At 42.3% G+C, this 26,267-nt stretch overlaps 2 protein-coding genes across 4 annotated transcripts; one reads left to right on the top strand and one right to left on the bottom strand.

Annotated features, from left to right (window-relative positions):
- Positions 1–1,465: 1,465 nt before the first annotated feature.
- On the bottom strand, positions 1,466–9,665 carry abcb10 (ATP-binding cassette, sub-family B (MDR/TAP), member 10). Of its 2 annotated transcripts, none has more exons than XM_035629093.2 (14): positions 8,852–9,665; positions 8,283–8,489; positions 7,951–8,153; positions 7,141–7,275; positions 6,556–6,702; positions 5,908–6,043; positions 5,655–5,750; positions 4,886–5,095; positions 4,667–4,746; positions 4,309–4,489; positions 3,986–4,029; positions 3,661–3,695; positions 3,421–3,479; positions 1,466–3,280 (listed from the first exon to the last, which is right to left on the bottom strand). In XM_035629093.2, exons 1-14 carry the CDS (start codon positions 9,225–9,227, stop codon positions 3,087–3,089), a joined length of 2,103 nt encoding a protein of 700 aa, XP_035484986.1. In that variant the 5' UTR covers positions 9,228–9,665; the 3' UTR covers positions 1,466–3,086. The 2 variants fall into 2 exon arrangements, with proteins under 2 accessions (XP_035484986.1, XP_035484987.1); XM_035629094.2 differs by having other exon boundaries at positions 7,951–8,101; positions 8,852–9,003.
- Positions 9,666–10,006: 341 nt separating this feature from the next.
- On the top strand, positions 10,007–22,761 carry urb2 (URB2 ribosome biogenesis homolog). 2 transcript variants are annotated; one of them, XM_035629092.2, is made up of 12 exons: positions 10,007–10,169; positions 10,605–10,750; positions 10,985–11,161; positions 11,356–12,506; positions 12,615–12,753; positions 12,951–15,450; positions 15,923–16,083; positions 16,199–16,309; positions 17,742–17,984; positions 19,945–20,041; positions 20,857–20,990; positions 22,057–22,761. In XM_035629092.2, exons 2-12 carry the CDS (start codon positions 10,625–10,627, stop codon positions 22,252–22,254), a joined length of 5,037 nt encoding a protein of 1,678 aa, XP_035484985.2. In that variant the 5' UTR covers positions 10,007–10,169; positions 10,605–10,624; the 3' UTR covers positions 22,255–22,761. The 2 variants fall into 2 exon arrangements, with proteins under 2 accessions (XP_035484985.2, XP_047187453.1); XM_047331497.1 differs by having other exon boundaries at positions 10,076–10,169; positions 10,586–10,750.
- Positions 22,762–26,267: the final 3,506 nt, after the last annotated feature.

Below are 26,267 nucleotides of genomic sequence, written 5' to 3' on the forward strand. Positions count from 1 at the left end.
CTCATGTTGCTCTGCATGGTTTCCAACCATGTTCGAGGTACAGTAATGCAGCATGAATTTATAAAGACTTATTTTTTGGTTCTAAATTCATGCATTTTGGCCAAGTTGCACACTCTCCTATTTTGGAAACAAATAAGGTTCTATGTCAGGTCTTCAAGTGATAAATAGACTGATGTGGCTTAAAATATTGTGAGGCCAGAGGGGGGTAAGAACCCCTTTTCATAGTACCTCAAATAGCCCAGGGGTAGATACAGAGAAAAGTGAGGGGAGCTTGAAGCGCAGGGAGCTGGAATTAGAAACCCCACACAGGGCTGAGCAGCACCTGGTCAGCTAAGCTGTCCTCTGCAGGACAGGAGCACAACTGCTGCCTCTGCTGGGGGGGGGGGGGGGGGGGGGGGGGGGGGGGGTCGACCCTCTGCTGACTGGAGAATGTCACTGAAATGAAGAAGCAAGATAAGTTAGTTAATGATCATGGAGATCAAACAAGAGAGGGGATATGGTGAAAAGACTCAAAGCGAGTGATGATCATAATTGTTTGCCAAATGTGAAGAATGAACATTCATAAACACGACAAAAGAGAGAGTTTAATTCATAGAACATTTCAAACGATTTTTTTGCAGCATGGCTTTGCATCTTGGGCCTGAACTGTTTGACAACACTTTTATACCACATCAGAGAAACAGCCAAACAAGGTTTTAAATATCTTAATATAAAAATGTAAATTTATTTCAAATATCTAAACTGGTTGATGTTTACCTGATAAATCATGGTAGACTTTTGAACCTGCCCCTCACTTACATCAGAGGATAAATCAGTTGAATGCATTCATCCAGTGGACCTGTGGCAGCTGATGTGACAAGTTCACCGGACTGTCATCACAACCTACCAACAGCTAAATACAATACATTACAACAAAGTTTTATTTTAGTATGAATGACTGAATGAACCTTGATCCCAGGAACCAGCAGTGACCAGTGGAACACTTCCTCGGAAATGGCTATGGCCCAGAGCATGGGGCAACAGCACCACCTACTGACAGCCCGACACACTGCACGAGACAAACAGGGAGACTGATAAGATACTGATAAGATGTGTCATGAGATTGGACGACTCACCCTGTGGCTCCTTTTCTCATCGATTCAGCGTTTCTGTAGTGGAATGGTGATTTATAACCTAAGAACTGAATTGAAGGTTTAAACTGCTTAGAATTGGAGTTAAGGTCCATGCAACTCAGAGAAACAATCAAATATCCCAAATAAATACAACAGCGTTTTTTGATATTTCACTTTATTTATCTTTACATAGAAGTATAATAATTTAGCAAAGACAAAATCATAAGAAATGTACCATACATGTACATCATGTTGGTCATATTATTTAGAACTCAACACTGATGTGAGATAGCTGTCTTCTGTGATTTATGATCAGCTTCACTGTTATCTTAGACCGGAGTGAGAGGCCAATCTTATCTTTTACAAAACAGAAATTTTATTTCAGTGGATCAAAGGTTTGGTAATATCACCAACAAAGGGGGGAGGATCACTGGACACTACACATTAACCAATACTGGACATGTGAAGTTTAGAGACAAGTATGTCGTAATGACATGAAACTCAACTGCTCAAGTAATAACTATTTGATTTTTTGGTGAAATTACAAAAATATAAATGAAATAAAGAAAATAAAACAATGACTGGCTATAATAAATCAACATGAAACATTAACTGATATACAATCTAAACACTGTAATAAATTAATGTTTAAAAAAGTGAGTACTAAAGTATAATGACAATATGAGAGTAATGAAATGGCTGATTATAACCGATCAGTGTTGTACTAATTCCATACAACACCACCTTCAAAACGTGAATTAAAAATGACACCCAAAAAGATTCAAGTTTTATATCCTAAGCAAAGGATATATGGACGTATACAATTGGACGACAGCCACGAAAACATGATGCTGAAATGTCTTTTTTAAGGTTAAGTAGCATTATAGGTCAAGGCATTTGCATGTGTGGAACAAAAAAGAAAATCTTTTTTTAGTGACAGTTGTTATGAGAAAGGTGAAGATGACTCACATAGACCATGTCTGTCTTTGAAGAGGCCTCCAGCATCTCTCCTCCTCGCGTGGAGCAGCTCCTCCTCCAGGGGAGAGGCTGCTTACCAGGCCTCAATCAAGTGTCTTTAAGTCACTGTGCACACATTTCCTTTTGCATGACATATGAAGATGGTTACGTTTGGCAGTTTCAGGGCTGTCACTTAAATCCAAAACTCAAGAGTGACTGAATCTAATTGCACCAAGTCCCTTGTTAGCACCTCAACCTTGACTTTCAGGAGTGTCGCTCTTATTTCCCCACAACAAATGTTCATACATTAATCATATGTCAAAATAGTCATGTTTTTTTTTTTTACAGCACAGTGTAGACTTGACAAATAGCTGGTTCATTTGGCTTGTTTAAACTCTAAAATGACAGAAAAGACTCGTTTGTAAGCTTCAAATTTAAAGAAAAAAAATCTGTAATACATAAACAGAAATATGTGTATCACAAACTAAAGAGTCCCACAACAGAGACTGAAAGAGGTTTTACATTTTTGTAATATGTCTGAATATTGGATTGGAGCTTTTCTCCAAAGCCGCAGTAGTGACAGTGATTTAAATCACATATTGGCCGCGAGCCTCGAGAAATGTCTGTCTTCTCTCTTCTCATCTCCTTTTTTTCAGTGTAGAATTATATATGTGTTTCAAAATAAAGTATCTCTATTACTTCACTGATCCATATTTCAGTTATTCGGTCTTGGCTGTAGATTACCCTGGGTTTCCTTTCCAAACATCTCTTTATGTGATGCTTCAGAGTCACTCCAGGGGTAAAGGGACATTCAAAATCCCTTTAACTTTCTCAGTGGCTTCCCCATCTCCCATCTGTTGTCCTCCTATGCTTTCCTTCAACGTTTATCCATCTCCAGGAAACAAACATATTTTTTTGTTCCTCCTTTCCCTCCACATCTGTCTCTTGGAGCATTTCAAGTCATTTTGGAGCGAAGCCCACAGATTTCTTCCTCCTCTTATTCCACTTGCCCCTCTCTCAGCGCAGGGCTCGTTTCTGTTCTTCCTGTAGAAACGCCTGTTTCTCCATCAGTTTTCTGAACAGTCCCTGTCTGTTGCCTAGCAGCTCTGTGTGCTGACCACACTCAGCTACACGGCGCTGATCCAGCACAGCCACAGCATTTGCATTCTTGATGGTGGACAGACGGTGAGCGATGATTAGGACCGTCCTCCCTGTTGATTGGGTGAGAGGGGAAGAACAAAATAAGGACCAAAGAGTCTCATTAGGAAAAAACACTGCAAACTAAATTAGAATTATAGTTCTTTTCTTGATAAGTGAACGCAATTTGTAAGACTAAGACAGAGAGATCTACCTTCCATCAGACGCTCCAAGGCCTCCTGGACCAGGAACTCATTCTCAGCATCCAGTGCACTGAGGAAATATGGATGTTAAGGATTGTTTAAACAACTGAGCTAACGTGTCTCTAACAATCACAATGAAAACCAGGGAGATTGAAGTCAACAAGGGTTAAGACAGTGAAAGGATTGTAAGTAAAGCTCTTTTGTTCAAAGGTTTTACTGTGATTCTTTACAATCAGGCACAAGACTCTCACCTGGTAGCCTCGTCTAAAAGCAGGATCTTGGGATTCTGTGCAGGGAAAAGACAAATATTGTTATAATATTAAAGAAAGTTGCAGTTTACATCCAGGTACGTCCAGATTCATATAACATATGTAGTGAGGAATTTTAAGGAATTTAAAAACAGGTATTAAGGCAGGTTACGGTGTAAAGCAACGTCCAGATTTGGGTCAAATACCTGCCGCTCATAGTAAACAGGTATATTTTCGACAAAACCTTATGCACAGATGAGATAAATGACAAGAGCCGTGCTTTCTTTAGGAGTGGATAACAGTAAAACACCAGTGCTGTGGTACTTACCTTGAGCAGAGCTCTGGCTATGGCTATCCTCTGCTTCTGACCACCTGAGAAACAAACACAAATACTCTCTTCAGTGTGTTTACATGTACAGTGCACACGGCACAAAGGGTCTATTATACTTTTATATTGTATCCATGGATGATCCATATGTACTGTATGGAAGGGTAGAGGCAGAAAAGCTGAAATGGGGTTTCACTATCTTAATAAAAAAAGAATAGACATAACAGTATTGTTTGTAATATAGAATATATTACTTTATTGCATAATATGTATATGGCGAGATTCAGTTGCTTGAATCCACAGTGGACGTCTCTGTCCCTCACCTGACAGCAGCACTCCTTTCTCCCCCACTATAGTGTCAAAGCCATCAGGAAAAGTCTGGATGAAATCATAGGCATTGGCCACTCTGGCTGCCCTGTAGACGTCCTCTGCTGTCACATCTTCCGGGGCCTCTGCACCGTAGGCAATATTATCCCTGATGGAACAAGAAAACAGCACTGGCTCCTGGGAGAGAGGTGGGGAGATGGAGAGTGTGAGAATATGAGAATGTGAGACTGCGAAAATCTTCACTCAAAACACTAAATATTTTTGGCCACTTGCAGTAACTTGAAATGCATGACAGATGTTGTGTGTCTGCGCTGTGAGATTTGTTGTATAGGTTGCATAACATTCCCTTGTTACCTGGCTGACAGTTCCAATGTGACGCCTGAGCCAGTAGGGATTTAGATCCCTGATGTCATGACCATCTATTGTGATGATACCTGGAGAGAGGTTTATTTAAGAGGTAAACAAACAACCATTTGCTATACAGTATGTAGATTTGTACTTATTAATTTGTCACCATCAGATCTTTAAGATCTAATGATTGAGCAGTAGCAGTAGCCCTTGCTCTCCTCTTACCAGCATCAGTGTCATACAGTCTGAGCAGCAGCGAGACCAGGGTTGATTTTCCACATCCACTGGATCCCACCACAGCCATGATGGTACCAGCCGGGACCAGCAGACTGAGGTTCTGGAAAATAGGAGCCTCCTTACGAGTTGGGTAGGCAAAAGAAACATCACAGAACTGGAGCTGGCCCTTCAGCTGTTCTTGAGGGAGCACTAGGCCCTCTGTGGATGAACGAAACAATATATAGAATGAGTATGTTGTTAATGCACTGCCCAACTCTATAAAATATAAGAACAAATAAGTAGGAATAAAACAATCAATTATTAAGATGAATCAAAAAACAGCACAGGACACAAATGTCATTACACCTTAAAATACTAACTGTGCATCATGTCTCTTCACTGAGTAAATAAAAACATGAATATAAATGAAAGGCAAGTGATGTTTGATCCCGTCAATTTCTGTTTTGCAGTAAAGATATTTTTCACAAATTTGGAGCATGCAGAGTATCTTACATACAGTATGTATGTACAGATATATATATTCATGTAGTTAAACATAGCAGAGGATAAAACCCAATAAAGTTTTCCATTAGCAGTAATGATCGAAGGACAGAATGATTCATCTATAATTCTGATACAATTCTACACCAAATATTATTTGTTTTTCTGGATACATAAATAATTGTAAGACGTTGAGGATGTTTCCAGGACAAAACAGTACTCATTGAAGTAAAGAGGGAACTCTCCTGTCTGTGTGAGTGTACATCTGTGTACTGACCATTGAGGGGAAACTCCGGCTTTCTGTCCAGCAGCTCCCAAAGTCGGCCTCCTGCTCCAAAACCCCTCATCAGCTCAGAGTAGAATGAGCTCAGCCCTGTGCATCAGACAGAAGAAAGAAAACCCATATTATTTGAATAGTGATGACGAAATACATGGTACATGTAAAAAGATAAGATATATATACATATTCATACAAAATAGGAAAGTGCACATGCATGGAAATTATGTGTATGTGCATGTGTGGGTGTTACCTGCGATACTGATGCCCACCCAGAAGGTGTACATGAGAAATGATGAAAGCTCTCCCACAGTCATGTGCTGGCTGGCCATCAGGAGGCCTCCTTTGTAGAGCACTGACAGGATCATGATGTTACCACTGAGACCAGTCTGGGAAGCACATGCGCACGCACAAACAGTCAGTTTATTAGATCCTCTGAGTTAAATCTAATCAAAGACAATAGCCCAAAATTAAATGTTACCTTATCATACAGTGTATAGTTTCTGTTGACAGTGTCAGAGTCGTGTTTATTAAATTTACCATAAATTAGGGTGAATGTAATTAAATTCGACCTGAACACTGACATATTAAAAATATCCAAACGATATAGAATATTAAGAGGGAAAGTCTTTTAAGAGATCGCAAAATCAAGACATTATGCTATTTAGTCACTTGATGTTGTTCTTGCAACAAGTGGGCTCATCTATTCTAAGACCATGTATGGACAATTGTAAAATACTTTTTAAATGGTGAAATTTCTTGCACACTGCGGTAGTGGAGCAAACCTAAAACACATTGGCAAAATGCAGAAGCCTTTGTGCAATAGCTCATTTGCTGATAGTGGATTTGGTTTGCATCACTGCCAGGACATGCACAAACACACGCGCACATACACACTTACCACTCCAAAGAAACCAGCTCGTAGCACAGCTTCCTTCCTGGCCAGGCTGAGGACCTGGTCTGTCTTCTCTGTGTATGAATTGACCTCTGACAGCTCTTTACCAAAAGCCCTGACTGTCCGCATGTTGCTAATACGCTCCTCCGCCAACTACACACACACATACACACGCATTAGTATTTTAACAACGGGAAATTAGATTATCAACATAGCAAATTTAATCTGCCTGCAAATTTAATAAAGGTAGCACAGTCAGTGAAACATCTACCAGATACACAGGAAACTAACGGACAGGCAGCAAGTCCTCACCAACCATGAATATGAACAGCTGTTTGCAGTAAAGAGCTTCATTAAATTCTTATACTACAAAAACAATATCAATGGGTTTATCGACAAAAGAACTTTGGAATCTTATTTTGTCACAGCTTCCTTGTTCATAACATCTACACTCTTAAAATTGTCTTATTAATATCTTAACCAAAAATGTTATCATAAATAAAACATGATAAAACAATTCAACTCCTGTTCACACAAGTCCCAGAAACAGGACCTCTTCACGTCTTCAGTCTATTTGTTCAGTCAGTGTACCTCTGTGGCTCGAGCAAGTGCATCCTGCGTGAGTTTGGAGATGGAGCGAAGATATCGCCCATAGCCTACAGCAAGAGCGGCCAGAGGGGGAACGATCATCAACACGAAGCTTGCAAGACTGGGGGACACATAGAACTAGAAGAGCAGACAGAAAGACGCAGCAGTTAATAGAAATTCAATTTTACTTCCTTGTATGAAAACAAAATGTCTTTGCAGCATGTGTCATGTTTATTATCATCTTCCTGTTTGGGAAATTCCCCTCAAAAAATCAGTCTGATAAAAAACCTTTCGTGGATTTTGACAAATAGCTGACAAATATATATATATACATATACATATATATATATATATACATATACATATATATATATATATACATATACATATATATATATATATATTACTTTAAGAACCTGCTGTAAATATCTCCACACTCACAAGGTTTTCTACCTCCAGCTCTTAGTGACGTTTCTTGTGGGAGTGGCCCTCTTTCAAGATTATCTACACATTAAAAAATGTTAAATCTGTTTTCCCACAATCCTCTAGCCTATTGGGTTAGTTTGGATATTTTGGATTAACATAAAATTGACCATAATCAGGTTTGATCAAATCAATACACACATTCTAGGAGAGATTTATTTTTGTGGCTAGTAGGATACGGAGTGTGTCCTTAGTTTGCAGTTATTGTGTCAAAATTATTTCATTTTTGTCACCCAACACATCTATTTACGTTTTAAATTATGTCTCTTAATTCCGCATTGAAACCTGTCCTGCCCAGCCACAGAGGACAACTCCGAGGGACGTACTCACCATCATACTGACACCAGCAGCTGCCTGGGCGACAGCTCTAAGCCCATCTGACAGGTTGTCTGTGATCGAGCGGCCCACCACGGCCGTGTCAGCCGAGAGGCGGTTGATGAGCTCGCCGGTCCTGTTCCGGTCAAAAAATGCCACTTCCTGTCTGAGGATGGAGGAGAAGACGGAGGCACGGAGATTACGAACAATCTGCTGACCTGAAGAGAAAATATGTAAGAACACAGAGGTGAGAGACAGTTGCACTGAAATGACCAGGTTATTCAATGATTAGTACATCAGCAGAAAAATATTCACATAGTTTTTTTCCTGGCCATTTCGTGTCTCACCTGAGATCTGCATGAGGTAGACTCTGGCAGCATTGGCTGCTCCACCACATAGGAACACTCCCGTCAGCATGATACACAACGATGTGAGGGAGGCCGCCATTGTCTCTGTGTCCGTTCCAGCGGCGTATATGGTGTCGATCACTTTGCCCAGAAGGAATGGAGCTGACATTGTTACAGCACTGGAGACTGTCAGGAAGCCTAAAGCAGCTGGGGCCCATAAAGTAAAGCACAAAGCAGAGTTACAAATCATAAAAATAAAGTATTAAACTAAAAAATTGGAAGGGGTAATTCAGTAAACAGTTGATTAAAAGGTAACCTGGTTCCAATCAAGGTCAGAGCAGAATACAGTGCAATTAAAAAAAACTTGGGGAAATTAAGATTCCCATTAAAGACATCTATTATGGAAGAGTAGGCGAGGGTTCGCTCTGGATGTGTAGATCTGTTTTTGTCATCGTGACTGGTCATTAGGATGACTTCCTTACTTCCTTACTATAACTGTGCTCGTGTAAGGGGACAGGTGGAGAGGGGGCCCCTCTGTGCCTTTGACACACGCTGTACACACACTCTACCTGCCAGTCTCCATCTCTCTGGATGAGCGAGGTGCAAAATCCTCCTCACATCCTCCAGTGGGACCGTGGTCGGCGTCTGTTCTCTGTCCGTGTCCACCGGCGTCTTGGCCGGTGAAGGCGTCGGGGCGGCCGAGGAGCTCGCAAAGGCAACAGGTGCGTGCGAGGCTGTCCGCGCTCGGGCTGTCGACCAGGGGAGGTGTGAACAGTGGGCATGGGGCAGGAGCGACGCGATGGGCCTGGCTGTCGGGTGGACGGACGTCCTGGCCCCGGCAGGCTGGAGGGCAGCTGACAGGTTCGACCTCCAGGGCTGCGTCAGTGTCCGTCTGTGCAGATGCGCTCCGCGTGTGCAGCCCGACGTGCGAATCAGAAGCCACATTGTGCGAGTGGTCAGCGACAGACTAGACACGAGCTCAGTGACACGAACCGTACAGTAACACCGACACCGGTGGTATCCAGTGACAGGAGAGGTTTCGTCCGAGGTCCATGCTAGCTCCGCGGCAGTCAGGTAAACACGCCGTCGCCCAGTTGTCGTCTTGGCTGTAGCGTCATTGTCGAGCTCCGACCGTTGTCGTCAGGTTTATCTGCGCTCCGCAGGCGTCCTCGCCCTGATATCTCTTATCGCCGAGCGACTACCAACACCCCGCCTGTCGCTGGCATCTGTCGCTCGACACTCGAGATTCGACTGGCCGCCAGGGTGACGCGGAAACACGAGCGACACCAACACCCACACCGAGAGATAATTCAAATGTTCCCGAAGAGAGGCGGAAGGGTACGAGGCGGAAGGGGGTGACCCTGGCGTCGCTCTCAGGTGCGAACGGCGAGGGCGGAGCACTTCCCGAGGCATAACCAAGCGAACCCAGAGTGGCAATCATGCCCAGCTTTTGGGTTTGGGAATTCATTTCCAAGACAAAATACTAATAAAATGTGCACGTACAGGCTACAAGAAAACAAGTTTAAAGACTGAGGTTGTATTAATATAGCTCATACAAACACGTGTTATGAACTATTATCAAATGGCTTTCTCCTATTTTCTTCACCGTGCCCTTGGTAAAATTACATTTTGAGGCTGTGGAAACGTTGATTGTGAAACTTTCATGCCATTAAAGGACATTTGAATTACATATTGGATACTATCACGTTAAAACCCTCCTTTAAATGTGATATTTGCGGAGGTCTGAGTCAAACATCGCCAAACATCGGAGGCAACAGTTCCCCGACAATGTCGATCGACCCTCGATTGCTTGGGGCTGCCCGGCGGGGTGAAAGTTGAAAGTTCGCCCAAGTCTGAAAACAGGAGGCACGTGCAGACTGAAAAGTCGTAAGTCCAATACAAATACAGTTACTCAAATGTATATCACGTTTACTTAACGAGCAGAGTGGGAGCTCGCCTGTGGTTTGCTTGAAAGCAGACGAGTGACAGGCCGAGTATTAGCTTATTCGGACGTTAGCGAGACCATGCTATCAAGCTAGGTGTCGTAAGCATGTCAGTCTGTTCAAGTCGTAGAGTCGTGAGAGTCAGATGGACCTGACCAGACAGAACCTCGGGTTGTACACGTGACCCCCTCCCATAAAAATAATAAATAAAAAGATATGAGCAAATTAGCTACATTTAAAAAATTTAAGCAGTTTCTTAGGATGTTCGTATATACTGTGAATGTGATGTGTGTGACTCAGTTGTAGCAGCATGAGATCCGAGTTAACTGTGCTTACAATACAATATGGTTTTTATTAAAGTCTCCACTTCACTGTGCAGCAGTAGCACCAGCTGCAGCGATGGCTGCCATCTACTCCGGTATCCATCTGAAACTGAAGAGTCCTCAGACTCCATGGGAGGACAAGCTGAAGCTGGCACGTTTCGCCTGGATCTCCTCTCAGTGCCTGCTGCCCAACAAGGAACAGGTACCATCTGGAGCTGTCTCACACGATGCTCGTGTCCTCATTTAACCATAATGATATTTTCTTTATGCCATTTTTAATTTTTTCTTGTTTATTGTTTGTAGTTTGTATTTTCATTCTGTAATTTGTTCAAAATTGCCTCAGCGTCAGTTCTGGGATAGTTGAGGAAAGACTGTCTATATCAGATTAATTCAAATGCAGCATATTAATGTCTGTCTTGACCTTTTCTCACTGCAGGTGCTGTTGGACTGGTGCACCCATGCTTTGACAGGCTGGTACAATCAGAAAGTGGAGTTTTCTCCGAATGTATTGGAAGGCCTGTGGTGTTACCTCGACAACCTGCTTCACAGCCGGAAGCTCCACTCACTTCTCAAGCAGGGCAAGACCATCAGCCTGAGGCTCAACATGGCTCAGGTGCATGCAGAATTAAATAAAACACCAGGATGAGTGATGTTTGTAATGCGACAGAATGAATTTGCATGTTCTATTTTTGTGTTTGTTCACAGGATAATCATGTGACTAATGCTCTGGCAAATTCATACTTTAGAAAGAGGGTGTGTTTTTTTTTAAATTTTTAAATGTCACCCTTTTCCTCTTTTTGCCTCTAGCTGCTGCTTGACCGTCTCCAGGAGTGTGCACGTATTGGCTCCAAGTCACTGGTGTGTGCGCCCACCATACTGAGTGTGTGTCAGGGTATTCTCTCTTCTCCGGTGCTCTCATCTGTCTTCATCACCAAGTATGAACTCATGGTTGATCTGCTGGTCAAGCTCTGCTCTATGGCCTGCTGTGAGCTACAGCAGCCATTGCTCACAGAAACCATCATGACGGAGGCAGTTGCATGTCAAGATGAGGTGATGACAGAGTGTCTTCCAAACCAACCTGCTGCCAATCTGGACATGTTGGACTCTCCCCCAGATCACCTAGAGTTAGATACAAATAAATCCCCTTCCAAGCCTAATGGCAAACCCTCATGTAATTTGTTTGAGGGGCTACTTCAGGTGTTGTCTTGTTATTTAGCAGTACAGAGACAACAAGCCAACCCTAACAGAGTCTTCACTATGGTAACCAACCAACTGATTCAGCCATTAGTGCTACTCAGACACCTGCTGACTTCTGGCGAATTAGCATCCTGTCACACACATCTCCGTCAGCAGCTGTGCAGAGATGTCCGCGTCAAGATAGACGCCATCCTTCAGTCTGCGCTCTTTCCGTCTGAGCACATGACCTCCTACAAGGAGGAGCTCCTTCCATCCAAAGGTGATTCTGGGAAACGCGGTCCGGGTGGGGCAAAAGGCCCCCTGAAGCCAGTCAGTGCCATCATTTCCAAACTGAGTGCTCAGGGCTACTGCGAGCCCCCCATGCACTACTCTGTAAAGTCCAACACGTTGTCTCTGCTGTTCAAGTTTTTCCTGGAAAGCTATGGAAAAGAAAGAGGAGGAAGTGAAGAAGAACAGAAGATGCTGTGTTTCTATTTTCTCATCAGATTGGTCCCAGCCTTGGACCTATGTCTTGATCACTACATCTCACCAGCAAAAGCAGAGCCGGCAGTGTCTGAGACCCCTGGTCGGAAATCTTCTCCGGCCTCCCTCCAATCCCCAGAGAGCTGGAGCCTGGCTCTGTTGGCTGTAGAGTCCCTGCTGAGCCAGGCTCTGTCAGCAGATATGTATAATGTAGCAGCAGACAGGATACGACACAAAGAGGTCCAACTCAACTTTTACAGAGCAGTGGCACAAATGCTCTTCAACCAAGCCCAGCCAAGGTAACAATTACCTCATCCTGATGCGTTTTTTCACAAGACAGGACAGGATTTTTCATGTAAACAGTTTATTTGTCATCCAATGTAAAAATATTGCATCTTGTCTTTCAGCATCCCAGCATGGTACCGCTGTTTGAAGGTGCTGTTGAGTCTCAACCATCTGATTCTTGAACCAGACCTGGACCAGCTGTTGTCATCAGCCTGGGTTGATTCTGAATGCGTGGAAGCACGAGTGCAGCGGGCCAGACAGGTCATGATTTTAACAGTAAATCCCAAATTTTATTGTATGATAAAATTTTATTTTTATGTATTCCATATGAAAATGTTATAAACAATCAATAGTAAAGCTCAGGCTGTGAATTGATAACTTATAAATACACAAATAAATTGCCACAATCTTTGAAAACAGATGAGTTTTGAATGAGACTGGATTTTTTATCCCCACAGCTCATGGTGTGCAGTCTCCTCCAGACCTACACTAAGCTCCGTCAGCTCCCTCGCCTCTTCTCCGAGCTCCTGTCTGTGGTCTGTCAGCCAGCTCTGGAAGAACTGCGACCTCCGCTGCTGTCTGAGGGTGTCTCCGCCTCCCTCAGGACTTGTCTTCTGGACACACCCCCATCCCAGGGCCTAGAGATCTGCTCATTAGTGTTGGAGACCATGAGGAGATATATACTCCCTGACCTGGTGAAGGAAGGAAGCCATGCAGAGAAGATGGAGATTGATGGAGGAGGAGATTGTAAAGGAGAAAAAGGGGACGTTAATGTGGATCAAGAGAGACAAGATCCATCACTGAAGCTCTTCTCCCTCAGCCAGCTCCTTCATGCTGTTTTATTTAGTCTGAAAACACTAGACAATGCATCTCCTCTTCCTTTAGTCCGGCAGGTTCAAGCACTGATGAAGGAGTTGCAGCAGGTAGTCAAGGAGTTACTGCAGCTGATGTCAACAGAAAAGAAGCCTGAAAAAACAAAGATAATTCAAAAGACCCCAAGGAAAGGCAAAAAGAAATTGGACCAGAAAGAGCCAGAGAAGGTCTTGGTACGGTGGGAACAGAAGACCCAGGAGGCCACTCTGCTCCTCTGGTACACCTGGGTGGAAGTGGACACGCTTTTTGAAATTCACTGTAGTAAATACATATCTCTTGATTCTGCTCAGATGACAGCTGGACGTGAGACTGAGGACCAAGCTCTTTCTAATGCACCAGACCTAACTCGCATGAATAGTCTTGTTTCTGGTAACGTCTTACCAGCACGTCTCCATCCCTCCCCCTCCTGCAGCCCCATGAGCTGTTTGTTGCTCAAACTCCTCACTTTACAACAGATGAAAAAAGTGATGTTAGAGAGCAACTCACTCAGCGAACCCAGCACTGCTGCACCGCTAAACCGAGCAGCACAGTTTATTTTAGCTGAACTGAATCTTGAGGTGAGTCCAGATGGAGATCAGGTGTGGGACGGTCAGATAAGCAGTGTGAATCCCAGCTCCTACGTTGTTGCACACTGGTATCTTGTCGCATCCAATCTGCCTTTGATTGCTCCCTACCTGAGCGGAGGAGATGTGGCCTGCATAGCAAATGTTCTCGTCGGTTCACTCCTCAGCAGACGAATGGACCAGCTACCCAGCTGCATGACCGTCTTCCTCATATCTTCACAGCTTCTCCAAAGCCCAATTCTTGCTGAGTTGCCTTCAGTTTTCTCTGCAACCGTTTGTTCCCTCACTAAGAGGATTCGTGGTGTTCTCACGGTGGCAACTGCACCCAAGGTTTGTGCTACGCTCCCAAAGCTTCGGGAAGAAGGAAACAATGACAGTCAGCCTCTTTCTGAACTGGTGAAAAACGAGACCATAGTTGAGGATATATTGGCCTCTTCTAAGACTGGAGACGTGTTTGTATCGCTTACTGTCACTCAGACCAAGGAACTGGTGATCCTGATTCAAATGTTATCAAACCTTAACCCAGATGGGATGACCTCTGAGGATCTCTCCTCTGTTTTCCTCCTCCTCTTCTTCATGCTCACCTCCACCTCCTGTCAGTCAGACGGGGTGGTTGTCGATCTTCCTGACTGTGGAAATGATGTTGTATTCCTAGTGAAGCTGCTCAGGATCCTGACTTTTCTTGTGGAGAGTAGACACTTAAAAAGTGTTTTGAAGCTCATTCATGCAGGTACTCTGCTGCAGGCTGCTGTGTCTTCTCTCCTCTGGCATAGCAACAATGGCCGATTTCGAGTCACGCACAGCCCTGACTGGTTGGATATGATCAAAGCAGTGCAGGACTTCATCAGGTCCTTGGTCCAGCTGATAATAAACAGAAATAGCAGCGTCCAACTCAACCTGGAGCAGTTCGCCTCATTTCTAACCAGTAAGGAAATGGCAAGCAGGCTCAAGGTCGCACCAAGTTCAGCAGCTGTTTCAGGTAAACCACATCCAGAAACATCCATTTTGTCAGTTCATCTTGAGCTGGCATCGCTAACTTCTTTCGCACAGGCGATGACCTCTAACCTGGGAAGGAGTAAACCAATGGATCAAACTTTGACCCAAATGCTCACAAGAGTGACTGCTACACTGGGACCAGTTATCGAGTCGGTCCTGAGCACCCAGACTGTCAGCGGAGCTGCTGTCCCGTCAGCCAGTGCACTCGATCAGGCCTTTGTGGTTGAAGTTGTTACCGTCATGTTGCACTGTGAGCTCTCCTCGCTGTCAGTGGAGGATGACAACAAGCAGGATGGCACCAGGCTCACCCTGAGCCACATGCCCCTCTATCAGAGCTTGTGCCAGCAGATCCTCAGAGAAATAAGCTCTGCCTCCAGGCCCATGGACTCCCTGGTTTCCTCTCTCAATTTCCTGTCCACTTTCTACAAAGCAATGAAGAGGACAAGAGGAGATGAGGAGAAGGGAGGAGAGGAGCTGGATGAACTGTATGTTCAGATACTGCAGAATGTGTACACACTGATTGCAGGTACACGTTAACTAACACATCATTCGCCTGTGCAAACAGTCAGTGTTGTCCTTTCATTTATTACCTCTTCATATTGCACATACTCGCATATGTTTACAACAGTAACATTTAATTTTATTCCATGCCTGTTTTTTTTCAAATAACAAACATTTGTCTTGAAATGGCAAACGAATATGACAGTCTAATTGTGGGGGGGTTTAAAAAGGAGATGTGATATTTCACAAAGTCTCATCACATATTACAACACAAATTTACATAAAATGTGGCATCAGATTAGATTTATGATGATGCATTATGACCAAACAATATTATAAAAAATGTAATCATTATATTTATTGCTAGATATTTTTAATTGATTATGTTGTGATGGTGGGTCCCACCTCTTTATCAAAAAGACTGATCTGCTGATTTTTTTTTTTTACTCTAGTCACTCAGCATTATACTGAATGTTAAACACTTGTTTTGCCTGCAGCTCCTTGGCTGTCTTCAGAAGACGTCTGTGAGCTGCAGTCAGCTGTGCAGGAGCTGCTGCGCCACCTTGTGGAGAAAAGTACAACAGGTCAGTTGGAGCTGCTGCTCCTGATGATCAGAGAAGGGCTGAACGCTGGCAAGTTGAGGGCTGGAAACCACAGGGTGAGGCCAAACTCCATCTCCACTTATCACATACACTTTTATTGTTTCATGTTTAAATAGAATCTGTTTCAAATTTGTCTCATTTTTTTTTCTCACTACCTCTTCTGTTCCCCAGGAGGTTCTATCGGCAGTAACCATCATTAAGCTGCTGTTCTGCTGTCAGTTACCTGAGCCCTGCGCTAAAGCTCTGTGGCTCATTGCACCGCAGATTATATCTGCTATGGTGGTGAGAAAAACACACACACACACACACACACACACACACACACACACGTAAACACAAACCCACACAAAGTCATATGCCGCAAGCAAAGGAAGGAGCAGGCTTCAGTGAGCATCACAAAAATACACCTTACTTATAGACAGATATGCACACAGATATTGCCTATCTGAAAAAAAGATTTGTGGATTTTGTTGAAATTATGTTTGTATCAATCCAGTCTTTTTGTAATCGTCATTAAACCAATCATCAGACCGTATACATGCTGGTTGTTTAAAGTTTTTAGCAAATCCTAACCTTTAAATTTTGATAATCCTGGGACCTAAAGATTTATATTGACGTTAAGACAGTTGAAAAGAATCAGAAGCTTAAAAAGAAGGATCAGTGTAACCAGCACTGCAGTGTCAAGACAAGGATAGTCCCATGTTGAGAGTATTTTGAATTTGTTCTTCAGGCATCAGTTATATTTAAGCTGGAAGTACAGTACATGTGACAGCTGTCTTGAGTGACTCAGCAGCCAAACGACAATCTGCTGATTTCCACCGGAATGCCTCTTCATTGTAATTTCCACTGAGGCTCCTTTGGTCAATATGCTTTTAATTAGGCCTGCTGGGTGGAGCAGACAGACAGCAATCTGCTTAACCATATTGTACACACACAAACATGCACACACAAACACACGCACACACACACACACACACACACACACACACACACACACACACACACACACACACACACACACACACAGAGTACTTTAATATGCTAACCATACTGTTCTTTCCTCTTTTACCATCTCTCAGTGTCCATATGTCATTGATTCATTTCTTCCACACTCTTTATACAATGTGTGAGAAGAATCACTTAAAAGTCTAAAGCCATCAGATTTTTTCATAGCTTAAAAATATTGATGTGTTATAGGCAAAACAATATTTCTATAGGTCCTTATATTTTGCAGTAATGCAGTTCTTGGTGGTCTGTGGTGAATGTGGACTTAGGCAAAGTAGTATAATACCCCAATATTGTTTAATCATAATTTGTTTGAATAGAAGAGGATTTTTTTTCACAAAATAAATAGTGACAAGTGACAGTTGGATCAGCTCGGGTATAAATAAAACAATTATATATTCCATATAGCTGGTTCAGGTCCTGAGACCTGGTGAAGGCGGGTTCACTCTCACTGTCGTGGCACTGGGACACTTGAACAGATCAAAACCGTAGTTAATGTTATTAGTAACAGCTGTGTCTTTCCTACTGTGACGAGTCAAACTGTCTGGAAGAGTCCCGATGGTGTCGTCAGTGTTTATTACTTCCAGAAAGCTTTAAAAAAAGTTATCTCACTTCCCGTTTGTGTGTAAGTGTGTCTTTTTGTAGCTGTATACATGTGTTCATCTCTCTTAACTTGCTCTCTGTGTGTGTTATCTCTCCATGTTAACAGTTCTTGGTAAGATCGTCTGGTCGGGACACCTCTCTGACCCTTCCCTTCACCGTTCCTACGGTGACGTCGCTGACGTCACTGCTGCGCCAGGGAGAAGGGCTCATCACCAACCCCCACCATGTGATTTTGGTGCTTGGGGCGCTGCAGTCGGTGTCCCTCGATCACTTGTCCTCACTCGTCTACCAGTCAGCATTCCTGGCTGTTCATGAGGCGCTGTTTGCCATCATTCAGTGTCATCCTCAGGTACGAAGAGATGGATTGTATGCACTTTCAGGAGAGTATAGCCCCAACAATACTGTATTTTAGAGGTTTGCTGAGTATTTGGAGTATGAAATAAGTCAGATTACAATAAAGTGTGCATTGTGTAACTTTTTTAGTTTCCTTAAAATTTACTCATAACGAAAATATAGATATACAAGATTTGTCGTTTTAAAGAAATGTGACCTAAATTCACACCAAGTGAGAAATGTTACAGTGTAAAAATCACCTTGTCTGTGCTGTCTGGTGGACAGCCTATCATCAAACCTAGCATGGCATATCTGTACTACAATTTATTGTTGCTTATCAATACCAATATATCTGCAATAATGTAATATCAGCTAATATTAGTAGCGCTAATTTATTAGTATAGCACTAGTTGACTTTTAAGATATGGTTGGTTTCATTTGACCTCTGCAATAGGATATGATATAATCCAAAGTACAAGAAGACAATAACAAGAACAGAGTGGTGGAATGGAGTAAATACATATAACCATAACCATAGCAACAGATAATTCTAGCACCCCCACCTCTCTCTCACCACTTATGAAACCAGACCTAGTTTGTTGTAGGTCAATGCTGCTGATTTCGCTCCAAGATTTGAAGAAAATGCGACTTGTGCCTGAATCTGTGCTGCTGAGTCCACAGGATGCCCAGAGGAATGTCGCTTTAAACCAGAGGATATTGCAGTTCACCAGTCACAGCTGCACGAAAATTTCATAACATTTACATTTTCAGCTTTTTTTCTCAGTGTTAAACAAAACAACCCCTTTTTCCTTATACTTTACAGGAAATTAATACATTTTAAAAGGGATTTTACATTCTAGTTTGCACCTTTGTATAACTGGTGTTAATGTGATAATGTTTCCGTTTCTCCCTGTCTAAAATGTTGTTTGCTGAGAGACAGTGACAGAGTGGGACTGGAACAGGGCAGCTGCATTGAATGAAACAGGCCGAGAGTCAGCTAACTGATTGCAGATGTTTGTTAGGACAAAAGACAGCAGTAAAAGAGAGCAGCAGAGAGGGTGGGAGGTAAAACTGAGAGGAGGCAGAATATGAAGGAGGACTAAAAACCCTTGAGGACAAGAGGGAAATAAAAGATAAGTGATAAAGAGATGAGGGAAGAATCAGGAGATGGAGAACAAAAGAAAGAAAGTGAAGAAAGTTTCAGGACAGTGTAGATTAGAGAAGGAGTGAAGTAGAGAGAGGTGTGGGAAGTGGAGAGGAGAGGTAAGGGAGTTGGAATGCGGTGTAGGTTGGCAAAGAGCGGGTTTAAGTCAATGGAAACCATTACTGTGCTCCAACCAGAGCTGGTGGCGTCACCCCCCTCTTTTTTTATCCTCCCTTCATCCCCCCCTCTATCCACTGTGTGTGTGTGTGGAGGGGGGGGGGGATGCAAACGTAGCTCTTGTGGGAAACCAACTTTACCCCAGTCAGTTACTGAACTGCTGAGTTTATACCTGCTCTGTTGAGGCTCAGGCTGTGACAATTATGTAATAGATGGATATTGCAGCATTGTTTTGTCAGAAGCATTTCTGTTCAATTTCTAATGTCCTATGTCTTTAATCTTGGATATTATTTTGGTAACTCACTCTGTTTAGAGAATTTAAATTATTGAGGATGTAAAGCACTTTTTGATGGAGCCATTAGCTCAGGTTCAGAATTATGAGAAAATGGGCTGTTTCAGTAACAGCAGTAATATACTTTGAAGTCAGTTGGATATCCTCAAGAATAAATGCACCACCTTTCCAAGTAACTGAACATAGACACTTAACATAGAGGTTTTCAAACAAGTGGTTGTCTGTCTTTTACCGGTGAATACAATAAAAGTTGACAACGTTATGACAATCCAACATATCATATAGATTAGTTTTACCTCCCGGTCTGATAAATGTACATACAGTGATACATTACTCAGTGTTTGTGTGTCTGTGTGTGTCTAGGCGATGTTGAATGCAGCTCCATCCTTCTTAAATGTCTTCTATCATCTGGTGGCATCCATCATGCAGGAGGGTCGGCAGAGAGGAAACAGTGACACTGGTAAAATCTACAGACTTGGACAAGTAGAATCATTACATTAATTCATTTGGGGAAAAAAACTATGATTTCATTATTATTCTGAGGGGTTTCACTCAAGAGCACATTAAGAAAAACTCTAGGTACAGTAGAGAAAGCAGGAGGAAAGTTTATATGAGTCTAAAATTCCCAGCGTGTCAAGGGAAATGTACATATATTGTTTGATTTTTGCTGGACCTTGAAATGTAACAGGTTCATTTAAATTAACTTTACAGTCAGTTCAATGCTGGATTAAATTTTTTCATTAAATTTCTCCCCTTTTACTACTTGCTGGGTCTGACAGCGACTCAGTGTCATACCCAGTCGCATGTCAACAATGTTGGCAGTTTCTAAAATATACTCAAAAGTAAATTTTTCAAACCCACTGCAAACTGCTGACATCTTGTGCAGGAAGCTCTGCTTAGTCACCATAGAAACTGTTCTTTAAACGGCAACAAGAGTGCTGTTTAAGCATGATATAGAAACATTCAACTTTTTTTTGCTGTAAGTTAACTTGAATTAAAGTATAATTTGTTGTCTTGGCTTAAAAACATTTGAGTCTCAATAAGGCAGTATTGTAGTACTGTGTAGCAACATTGTTAGCGAAACTGGGACAGCTGCAAAGCACAACAGGCACTGGAACCAAAACATCTTACAGGGCCGTAAGGGAAAGTTTCCATGCTTGCTGCTGCAGTACACTAAGTGCAGAGAAAGCTGCAGCTTAACCCCTAAATCCCTAAACAGAAAGTGCCACATATAATCAAGTGAATAAATAACACCAGTCTCTGTTTTTCTTGAAGGTTCGGATGGTGACGTGTATCTCCAGTGCTCCAGGTTGATAGAGAGAATGTACTCTCACATTGCTGCTACAGCTGAGAGCTTCACCACGCTGTCGGCCTTTATGGTGGCTCAGTACGTCACAGAGCTCCAGAAGGTACACACACACACACACACACACACACACACACACACACACACACACACACACACACCTAACCTTTAATCCTTAAACGACTCATTGATGGTGTGTCAGAAAGTGAGGACTGGTTAAAAATGTCCTCACTCTGTAAGGTCTACTAGTCATACTGGTCCTCAAAATGTTCAGGGACACCTACACGCTCAGTGGCATGCAGGCATAGTATCATACAAAGTCAGCACAGTTCCTCATTCCAACCCATCTGTTATACTAGATACTAATTTTTCACAGCTGTGAGTGACACAGACACACACACACACACACACACACACACACACACACACACACACACACACACACACGTACATGTATGAATAAGGCAGCAGCATCTCAGCTGATCCTTTGATCCCGTCCAGTTTGTCTGGTGGTGAGCACTGAGCTGGAGAGATTTAGTCGAGCAGAGTGACGGAGGCGCTGACGCACAGGAGCAGAGATGGGAAGTATTGCCATTGGCCAGATTGCAAATGTTCACACATCCCAGTGAACAGGTCCAGGATTACTGTAAGTCACTGTGGTGAAAGTTTGGGGCTGGATGTCCCCTCAGAGCAGTGAGTCACGTCTGGTTTGTGAACGTGGCTCCTCTCTGCAACCAGACTGTATTTAACATGATGCCAACCTGACTCAGCAGTCTCCATCACAGAGTCTCACACTGAAAGGAATACATGAAAGTACCCATTCAGACAGAGAGGTGCAGAAGATGTGTTTGGGATTCTTTGAGCTCTGTGTGAGTCATCTAACAATCCCTAGAATTGGATTTGAATTGTGCCTTTAATCTGTTGTCTCTCGGTGTGTCTGTTGAATGGTTTCTAATGGCTCTTGAACTTTCCAGGCAGCAGCCAGGTGTTGTTAGATTAGGGTGGAGCTGAAGCTAAAATATGTGTGTGTGTGTAACAAGTAAAACCGATAACCTCATCGCTGCCTCCTGGCGTAACTAAACTTATTGATAGGATTTCAACCAGGGAAACAAAGATCCCCTAATCTTTCTCCTCCTTTTTCATAACTGCCCTCTGATTCACCTCTCCAGGTTACCCTGCGGCCGGACATAAAGCTGCATCTGACTGAGGGGATCTATCAGATTCTGGACCTGTGCGTGGAGCAGGATATCAAGTTTCTGATGGGCGGACTACAGATGGGAGTCAGAGAGGTGTTCAACGATCTGTACGGCAGCTACACCCACTACCACAAAGCACAGAGGCAAGGAGAGGACAAGTACACCGTTTGAACTGTCACAACAGCCCTCATAGATAGACTATATTTCTGTGATATTTTTACATTTGAATGAGACATAACAGCTTGTGGATATCATAGGACATAAACAGTTGTCGCTGAAGAAGCTCACAGTAGGTATCGAGAGGGTTGACCCACTGGCAAAATTGTGCTGCCTGTTATAACTGGTTAATATTTGTTGTCTGCAAAAGGACATTGAAGACCAAAGCTTTCTACAAGTGGATTACCTTAGTTACCTTAGTTACACCCTACTGTACCACATGGCTGACAGGAGAAACACTCACTGTGGGATGGGGTCAATATGAGAACTGCTCACTGAGGTGAATGGTGTGTAAAATGTGTTGTTTATATTGAAATCAACTGGTTTCAGTGAGATATGAGAAATATTTGACTAAAATGCTGAAGGAAATATGAATGTAAATTGTACTTTTCTGTATTAGTAGTTTTGTTTTTTACCAGATCTTAATGATTTAACGGTGATAAATGTATCTGCTGACTCAAACCTTCTCACCGGCCTCTTTTTGTGCACAGTATTGTTTTCATGTTATTGTTGTCTTTATTTGATTGAGTACGGTAGGTGATTGGACAGGAAATATTAGGGGAGATTAGAGAAAGACATGCAACAAATAAACTGATTCCAAATGTTACAGGTATACGATATGCATTTTTGACAAGGCCAGGTTCTCACGACACCCCCCGATATTGTTTTGTTGAAGAAAAGGTCAACCGCAAAAACAAAAATGGAGAACACATGAATTGGATTTTTAGAGTCCTGTACAGATTTGATGGGTTTTGGGGCGTTTACTTTCTGAAGCTTGTGGTTTCTATTCCCTCCACCTTCAAACAGACTCATTGATTTGAAGAAAAGCGACAACATTTCTGTGTGCAATCTTTTGTGCTTCAGTTACACCAGTGGGGCAGTAAATATCTGCAGCTCACATCCTGCCAACCTCAGCAACTTTTTCAATTTACTGTATATGCGCAAGCCTTAAGGTCAAATTAATCTAATGAGTGGAAAGTTCTCCTATTTACCAATGAAGGTCTATAAAACCTACTGTAAATCTGTCATTTGTGACGCGCCTGCTGGAAAAACCTGTCGCCCAATAGCAGTTGCTTTATTTCTAGATAAATTGAAGTGACATTTGTTTTATTTTACTTCGAGTGGACTAACAGCTGTTGATGCAAGAGCTGGCAGTAAGTGACAACTGCAGCTTTTTGTGCTGTAAATTCATGATATAAACTGACATTGTATGCATTGATGCAAAAACTCAGAATCAAGTTGAGCTCTTGAAGAAACTACAGTGACTTACACTATTACTGTACTTGACGAAATATATTAATTATGTGGGGATATGGTTTCCTGAAGCTCCTTTAGAATAGAAGTCCACATTCATATTATTGAATAAGAGTATATGGATATTTCACTCCTCGGTGCAGTTTTAGCTGATTCATGTACAGTGGGGTCTTTTGAACCCCACTGCACATTTATATGGGTACAGTTTTTTTTCTTTAACCTGATTAGTATTAATTCAGTAAAAAAATATAAAAATGAATCAAAAGGATTGTTGGCCACTTACAATACTGTATAGATATTCTCATACTACTGTTACTGGGGTTTTTATTAGACTGAAAACAGTGTTTTACCTTCAATTGTCAAAAAGTTAAAGAAAAATATGTTGATTTTACAGAATGAGTAAGCAAAGTATCTGAAAACTGGTTCCTCAAAAGTGTCTATTAAAATTGTGCTGGTCTGAAATGTTAAGACTGTAGAAGATTTAAGTAGTTGAGGTCTTTAGTTTGAGTCGAGCTTTATCTCATCTCTTTGGCAGATCACTTCTGCACAAAAATGTAACTATAAAATATTAATTTAATACTATGAAACTGGAAAAATATTTTTCTAAATGGGAGTTTATGAGAAAATGTGTCCTATATGTTCTTTTAGATCTCATAACCAACTAATGATAAAAGTAACTGACTTGTTGATGCGTCAGCTAAGTGAAGCCTCTAGTTTGCTTCTGTTATCTTAGAAAGAGGGTATGTGGTACGACAACTACGCTGGACCTGGTGTAACACAAATGTCAGCTAGAAACATAAATGCATAATTGATGCTCTCTACCTGCTCTCTAAATATCTTTTTTTTTCTTGGCAGCAGTTCTTTGCTCATGTTGAAACACCGGCGCTTGAGAGTGGACAGGCTTATATTTCACTGACACTTCATCATAGGTTTATAAGACTTGAATTCATTTATTATTCAAGTCTTACGTCTGCTGCCTGCCAGCTTCTACAGACCATGTCCTCAACTACAGCAGCGTTTTCTTTGCTCAGCTATGAAACTACCTTTCCTTGTGATCAAAGTTTAAATTGACAGTTGTCAAAACCCGGCTCGTAAGGCCATGACAAATGTGGGAGAGAGACACTTTTCAGCAGTGGATTCAATTTAATGAAAAAACTAAAGTAATTTAAACTTACTTAACTAAATCCATGGAGTGTGCATGTCAGTATAGAATAAGAAGTTTAGAATGTGCATGAAGTGTTTGTGTGACTGTTGTGTGAGCATGAAAGCAAAATACAAGAAAAAGAACAACTGAAAACTAAAGGCACATAACCCAGCGGCTGCTCGCAGGAAGGGCGAGAGTGACTGTCTGCTGAAACCAGAGACTTAAAGGTGACACATTATGCAAAAATCACTTTTTCAGTGTTTGTATACATACATGTGTGTATCTGTGGAGCCTGTCGGCCCACAAACTGTGAAAATAGACCATCCTGTTGTTATTTTGTGAGCTGGCTAAACCCTACAGCCTGGCTCGGAATAACTGTTTCAGATTTCTCGCCCACTGTGATGTCACAGTTGGACTCTTTTGGGTTTACCCCGTCTGCAATTTGAGAATCTCCACTTTTCTGGTGAAGGGGCGTGACATTCCCTACACATTTTAAATTGGTTGACCAATCACAACAGACTGGGCCAGATGGCCAATCCCGAGTTTATCGGGAGGAAATCCAGGTGTGTTTAGACGGAGGGTGAAAAGAGGAGCTGCAGGAATGCACAGTATGAGAACACTGATTCCTTTTCGGAACATTGGAGCATGTAAACCTTTTTAAGTGGTGACCCAAGTTAAAAGTATGAACCTGAATATGAGCATAATGTGTCACCTTTAAACACAGGTAAGGCCCTGCCTCACCCAGAGGATACCCTAAAAATGTAGACAGACAGAAGCAGGATGACTTAAAAAAGGGGAGAGGTCATCACACAGTTTTTTTTTCAGATCATTTTAGTGCAGTTACAAACAAAACTTTCACACTCATTTTGCAAACATTCCTTCTGCGTTTGAGGGCATAGCCTACGTTATGTTAACATGTTCCCTCCCTGTAGTTTTGAGAAAAAGGCTGCTGCAATTTGTTTTTGATTATATGCTTATAATATACAACGTTTTAGTAATGAAACACACCCTAACTTTGTTTAAACTACCTCTTTATTGCTCCTGTGACATGTTGGACAAGCCAAGAGACAGACTTGTTACCTTTGGTCTCTATTTCTGGAAGAGGGGTTGAATTCTTGAAAGCCAAACAGATCCTCTTCGGGGTAATTTGAGGCCCTCGTAACAGTTGTTCAGGACATCCAGGGCAAAGGGCAAAAGATAAAAACCTCTTTTACCTCTGTGCGCCTAAATTTGCTCAACATCTGTTTCTGTGCCTCTGACTCCTACACTCTTTCTCAAACGTCAGCTTGACTTCCCTCCATCCATGTTCTAACACTACTGTAGGTAACATAAACACACTGAGTGTCCCTCAGACCACCGTAGTGTAAGCAGCAATGAATAAGTGTGTGTGTGTGTAATATTACTGGGACACTGGAGGAACAGCACAAAGTGTGTATTGATAGTTTTTTTTTCCCAGACTGCAGAGCAGTTTGCTTTCCAGTCAAACTCATTTTTGTCGCCATTAAAATTGAAAATTTCAGAGGCAGAATAAGGCAAAGTGAACATGAGCTGGACCAGATTTAGGTGAAAC

This window comes from Scophthalmus maximus, chromosome 4 (genome assembly GCF_022379125.1).
Source record: "Scophthalmus maximus strain ysfricsl-2021 chromosome 4, ASM2237912v1, whole genome shotgun sequence".
Taxonomy (NCBI): domain Eukaryota; kingdom Metazoa; phylum Chordata; class Actinopteri; order Pleuronectiformes; family Scophthalmidae; genus Scophthalmus; species Scophthalmus maximus.

Bases quoted from the DNA above. Each gene is read 5' to 3' on its own strand.
- urb2 (XM_035629092.2), top strand. From the start codon at position 10,625: ATGGCTGCCATCTACTCCGGTATCCATCTGAAACTGAAGAGTCCTCAG. The intron at 10,751-10,984 runs GTACCATCTGGA...TTCTCACTGCAG, and splicing joins TGCTGCCCAACAAGGAACAG to GTGCTGTTGGACTGGTGCAC. The intron at 17,985-19,944 runs GTACGAAGAGAT...GTGTGTGTCTAG, and splicing joins TCATTCAGTGTCATCCTCAG to GCGATGTTGAATGCAGCTCC.
- abcb10 (XM_035629093.2), bottom strand. From the start codon at position 9,227: ATGTGGCTTCTGATTCGCACGTCGGGCTGCACACGCGGAGCGCATCTG. The intron at 6,703-7,140 runs GTACACTGACTG...GTGTGTGTGTAG, and splicing joins CACTTGCTCGAGCCACAGAG to TTGGCGGAGGAGCGTATTAG. The intron at 3,281-3,420 runs GTAGATCTCTCT...CCCAATCAACAG, and splicing joins CTTGGAGCGTCTGATGGAAG to GGAGGACGGTCCTAATCATC.